This window comes from Littorina saxatilis, linkage group LG5 (genome assembly GCF_037325665.1).
Source record: "Littorina saxatilis isolate snail1 linkage group LG5, US_GU_Lsax_2.0, whole genome shotgun sequence".
In the NCBI taxonomy this organism is placed as follows: Eukaryota; Metazoa; Mollusca; class Gastropoda; order Littorinimorpha; family Littorinidae; genus Littorina; species Littorina saxatilis.
Window position 1 is genome coordinate 51148193 of NC_090249.1, and position 5850 is coordinate 51154042.

The 5850-nt window shown below is 38.9% G+C and overlaps 1 protein-coding gene across 2 annotated transcripts in view; it reads right to left on the reverse strand.

Moving 5' to 3' along the window:
- LOC138967404 (uncharacterized) overlaps positions 1 to 5494 on the reverse strand; it is a 32106-nt gene extending 26612 nt beyond the window's left edge. Inside the window, exons 1-2 of one of the 2 annotated variants that reach the window (XM_070339943.1) lie at positions 5425 to 5484; positions 3210 to 3248 (exon numbers count right to left, since the gene is read on the reverse strand). In XM_070339943.1, coding sequence (XP_070196044.1) covers positions 3210 to 3225 — 16 coding nt within the window. In that variant the 5' untranslated portion in view covers positions 3226 to 3248; positions 5425 to 5484. Of the gene's footprint in view, positions 1 to 3209; positions 3249 to 5424 lie in introns of both variants that reach the window. The other variant, XM_070339944.1, reaches the window with a different exon arrangement.
- Positions 5495 to 5850: the final 356 nt, after the last annotated feature.

Here is a 5850-nt window from a genome sequence, read left to right on the forward strand (position 1 = left end):
TTCTCTGTTAGGTTAACCGTATATATATAGTGAAATAGCTGTGATAGACATTCAGCAAAAATTAAATACAGAAACATTCACAAATGGTCCATATTAGGAGCCTGGGTGCCCAATATGGACCAGTGAAGCGGCCTTCACGAATCACTGTAAAAAGCCCCCTATACTTCAAAATAACATGATACAACTTAGTGTGCAAGTCAGACTAATCAAATATGCTTTAGATTTATCTGTTTCGGGTTGATGTGAGCATTATTTAAAGCACACCATAAAACTAAAGAAGCTTATCAAAAACAGAGTGAAAATAAGTGAAATTATCAACTTCCACGAAAAGGAGACTATTTGTTATATTTTTTGAAAATCTCGAGGGCTAGTTATAGGTTATTTACAGCAAGCTTCTTAATGAATAAATTGTATTGTATTGTACGGGGAGATTTATATCGCGCTTGACGTTCTCTAAGCGCTTTACATATTAATTTCTGCCGTGTGAGATGGAATCTTTTACACAATATATCACGCATTCACATCGGCCAGCAAAACTCAAGCCTATTAGGGCGAGCATTCACCTTTCACGGCCTTTATTCCAAGTCACACGGGTATTTGGTGGACATTTTTTTTTATCTATGCCTATACAATTTTGCCAGGAAAGACCCTTTTGTCAATCGTGGGATCTTTAACGTGCACACCCCAATGTAGTGTACACGAAGGGACCTCGGTTTTTCGTCTCATCCGAAAGACTAGCACTTGAACCCACCACCTAGGTTAGGAAAGGGGGGAGAAAATTGCTAACGCCCTGACCCAGGGTCGAACTCGCAACCTCTCGCTTCCGAGGCAAGTGTGTTTACCACTCGGCCACCCAGACCTGTGAAAATAGCCTTCAGCTTTTATTTTCTTCGATTTGTTGAAGGTGGTCCGTATTAGGGGGCTCACACATACTTTGAGATTTTGCTATTATATTTTGTTTGCAGTAGAAACTCGGGGTCAACACTGCTTAAATGTAACAAATACGGTCTGAGCTGTCATATACAGTATGGGTCGTTTTCAAAAAATGGCGCGAAAGCTGTCCCCGGACTTTGGCTCTGCACAGTCTTGGCTCATACAATCTTAAAACAAACTAGACAACATTTTGTATCATTTTGTTCGTTGTCCAAGGGTCATTAACTTCCTGTATGAAAAATACAATTTTATGTTAATATGGTTTGTAGAGCGTGAGTTATCTGACGCAAGGGTGCCGAAAAACGAGTGTCTCACGGTCGCCAACCAGTCTTTCAGATCTATTTTTTTCTGTTTTTCAATATCGGATATCATGAAGTTTGGTCTTTATTGGTTTCTTTTTGCTAAAGTTAAAATTTTCATTAAAACTTGGTCTTAGGGGTGCATAATACGAAAAAAAATGTTGTCCCACAAAAAATGTCCTTGCTGTTACGACTGAAGAAAATTGATAACACTAAAAAATGTGGATCGGCAAACTCAGATCTAATTTGATCTAAAGAAAGACAATTCTTTCATCAATTGATTAACTACAGATTTACAGTTGCATACGACATGAAAAACATCAAAATATTGCTGTCAACTAAGGTGAGATGTCCCTCAAAATTGTGTCCTTGCTGTTACGGTACTTTCAAATTGAAAGAGTTCGATTCAAACTCTGAAAATTTCAGTTTGTAGAGATTTTGATCCAGATCAAGAATCACACAAGTTTATTTCAAAGGGACGTCGCTTTGGAAATTGCGACACAAAAAACTCCCAAAATGTCCTTGCTGTTACGGTCCTTGCTGTTACGATTCTGGGGCCAGTTTCCACTGTGCGCACTGAACACGTACGTGTGTATAGGTCATGTCTTAAACTGCATATTTCAGTGACACATCTTTGGATTTTCCAGACTGAATTGGGTTACAGTGGGTACTTTAAAAAAAATCTGATAAGTTTTAGATCTATTTCATTGTCTGCGCGACGGTTAAATATAAGCTTATCCTCTATGATGAAAGAGAACATACTTTGCTCTGTCGCAAGTGCTCGTTTTCGTCGAGATTTTAAGCTGATTTCTCTGGTCAGCACCTAACATTGCTGCGAAAACATCAATCGCAACTAGCAGCTGAATAAAATAGTTCATTGACTGTAAGTCTTATTGTTTTTTTTCTTCTGAATCTGACTAGTGTTATGACAGGATCAGTGAATGAGCGTTCTCGCTCACCACGGAACTCAGAATAGCTTCGTGACGTTGTTATTGCTTCAAATATAAAAGCGTCTTTGGCAGCAGTTGATAATTATTTGCCTGTCTATATAGTTTATCTGCGGGCTTTCAATTGTCATTTCAGAATGTTTCTTCTCCGTTCATCCCGGAGAAAGCGATTTTTTTTGTATCGTAAGAATGCGTCCCATGTTTCTCGAGAGACAAGTTCAAGGGCGCGCAGGGAAAAGATTGGGTGACATTTAAAGAAAAGATATGCTTATTTGAAATTTTACATTCAACTACATTCAGGGGCAGCATGCAGCCACAGTGTCAAGTAATACGCAGAATATACGCTAATTGCAGACATCATGTAACTTCCACGCATACGACATTGTGAAACGCGTCAACAGTGAGGGCCCCAAAGAGGAGGGGGGTCAACAGTAGCTCTCGTATTTTGAAGATATTGTTCTCAATGCTCGTCATTAAGGTGGCTTACTTCAGTTTTTAACTAATAAATGAATGCAGATTCCAGACCTAAAATCAAAATAACGATTTTACAAACTTCATTTTTCGAAAAAAGTTGGACCCATTTGGCGACATTTTTTGAAAACGACCCATTTAGCAATTTGTGTGTGATAAAAGCTTTGCCTGTGGACAGAAACGAGTCCGTTTTAGGCGGTAAATTAAGAGCGAACGCTGCCAACAGTGACAACAAGAGAAAAAGCCTAACGGTTTTGAGGTTTGTGTATCTGCAACTGTTTTGACATGTTCAAGTTATCCAGAGAGGATGAATACAGTGAATTAAATTGTTTTGAGCGCTCTAGCGCCGTTAGTTTGTCAGAACAGGAGGTGGTCCATATTAGGAGCCGGTCCATATTAGAAGCCTTTCCCCTAGTATGATGTCTAACCCTGGAATAGAAATTATGTGTGATTCTATTCAATCCAGACACCAGTAGGGTGGATGGGAAAACCTGATAAAAAAACTAGGCACCAGAAAACCAGATGGACTCAATGAAAAACAATGAACTCTGATACTCACATTTTCGTGTTGCCATAGTGCAGCTCACCACTATTGTATCTGTTAATCCAAACAATGATATAATTATTGTGATGTTCTTAACTACACTTTAACATGGAATGTATGTATGTATGTATGTATGTATGTATGTATGTATGTATGTATGTATGTAGGTATGTATGTAGGTATGTATGCATGTGTGTTGGTGTGTCGGTGTGTCAAGTGTGCAAGTAAAAAGGGTATTGTAGTTGTACATATATTACTTTAGATATTTTTTTGTTATCATGGGTTTTATGAATTTTCTTCTCTTATTCTTTTATAATTATTAATTAATGACCTATATGTGCTGATGACCAATTTAATTTCCTTTGTTGGATCAATAAAATGTTATGAGTTATGGGTTATGAGTTATGTGTGTGTGTGTGTGTGCGTGTGTGTGTGTGGCTGTGTGTGTGTGTGTGCATGCAGATGCATGTGTGTGTGTGTGTGTGTGTGCTTGTGTGCGTGTGTATGTGTGTGTGTGTGTGTGTGTGTGTGTGTGAAATTTTGTTGTTGTTGTTGTTGTTGTTGTTGTTGTTGTTGTTGTTGTTGAGCTTTGAGTTAAAGGCACAGTAAGCCTCCCGTAAACCATCACAGATACTGTCAGGCTTTTACACACAGTACAAACACCCTTCCATTTGAACGCTCACCAACCGGGAACATCCCTAGGTGCCCTACGTAAAGAGCGAGCAATTTTTAAAGAAATCATTTTGCAGATTGTCTCGGACACTTTTTGGACCCATCCTGAACTCAGGTCAAAAATGAGTTACTTCACTTCGGGTCTCATTCTATCGATGTAAACTGGCGATAGCCGTGGATCGATGATTATCAGAATGTTTTTGGAACGTGGTGCGTTTTTGCGCTAGACCTAACTTTTAAAATCTAAATAATAAATTGACAGCTTGTTACACAAACATTCTTTAATCATAAAAGAATTCTTTTTTCATCAAGACAAGATCAGTACAATTCGAAGTTGTGAAAGTTTGAAAAAAGAAAAGCCCGGAAGCAGGGTCACGCAAGGGTCGTAGCAGACGACGGTTTATGCATATCGCCAGTTCCTCTGAACAGTCAAAAGCCATCGCTAGAGTTCTTGTGAACCACAGCCGTTTGTTTCGTGCATAAAAACGTGGTATTACTGATAAGCTCACATCGAGTCGCATTCAAATGACTAACTGACGACAACATTGTGAAAAAGGGAAACTGGATCACACGGGTTCACGATGGCTCAGGGGTAAGATAAACCACGCAAAAATAAATTCTTTGACATTTTTTCGCTCTTTACGGAGGGCACCTAGGATGTTCTCAATCGGTGAGTGTTCAAATGAAAGGGTGTTTGTACTGTGTGTGAAAAGCCTGACCGTATCTGTGATGGTTTACGGGAGGCTTACTGTGCCTTTAATTGTTGAGCGGAACAGTACTCTAACTTCAATCTCTCGTTTCGCGTCTAACTGATGGGTTTTTCCACCGGGGGTTCCCCTGTTTTCCCATCCACCCTACTTGTGTCTGGATTGAATATAGGCCTAATCACACATAATTTCTATTCCAGGGTTAGACACCATACCTCAGTAATATTATATACACATTAGGTGTATACTACTTTCAAACTTAGCTCTCTTTATTTTTCTTCACAAGTCACATACAACCACGCTCGTTCTCTCTCTCCTTCCTTCTCTCTCTGCCATGTTCTATTTACCTATAGAACATTCTTTCGACGCTGACGTCATTCCCTTTCTACGTCATTCATTTCATCATACAATCATTCATTCCCTCGGCTTCCTGACGAGTGGACGTAAACTGATAGAACTATCAAGATACGTTTTGTGTGAATATTTGTTGTTCACTAATAAAAGACCGTTGGGTCGAAATATCTGTGAATGTATTGTTTTGTCAATAACAAACGTTCCAACAACCTACCTTTCTTGTTTTTTGATTCTGAATTTTGGAACGTTGGCAATCTCTTTGTTTTTGGATTTGGTGTACTCATGTTAACACGAAGCAATTTTGTAATAGGTGCGAAATATTCTTTAAAGTTATAACACGCAAACGATAAACAGAAGGCGATGAAGGAAAAGGGGAATGAAATCAAGAACAAATCTAAAGAAAGCCTTTGAAAGTAACCTAACAATGTTCTAACTGCACTATAAGTATTGGACAATAGAAAAATCATCGAAGGTCAAAGAAACACTAAATCACTCACTGTTTGGTCGAGTGGGTGGAACTCTGAAGTAGAAACAAGATGGTCAGTTCCCTTGGTTGAATCACGTCCAAACGCACGAGTTTTATATCAGCTTTCCCGAAAGTTTCCAAATACACCACGTTGCTAACGTATCAATCTTGTCAGGGCCAAATTATGGGGTGAATGTTTACACTAACAGCTGTTTTTCTGATCTTCATTCCCACTGTGACATCTACATTGATCTGATTTAAGAGTCTGCACACAGCCCAATCACACAGAACGATCCCTGGTTAACGATCTAAAATCACTCCACTTGAAGATCAGAGAAACACTTGAATGCGATTCGGAATCTCACTGGATTCTCATTTTCACTGTGACATATATAAATCAGGTTACTGCTTATAAATCAGTATGGTCATTTCAGATTAGTTACCTGCAAGTCTTGAC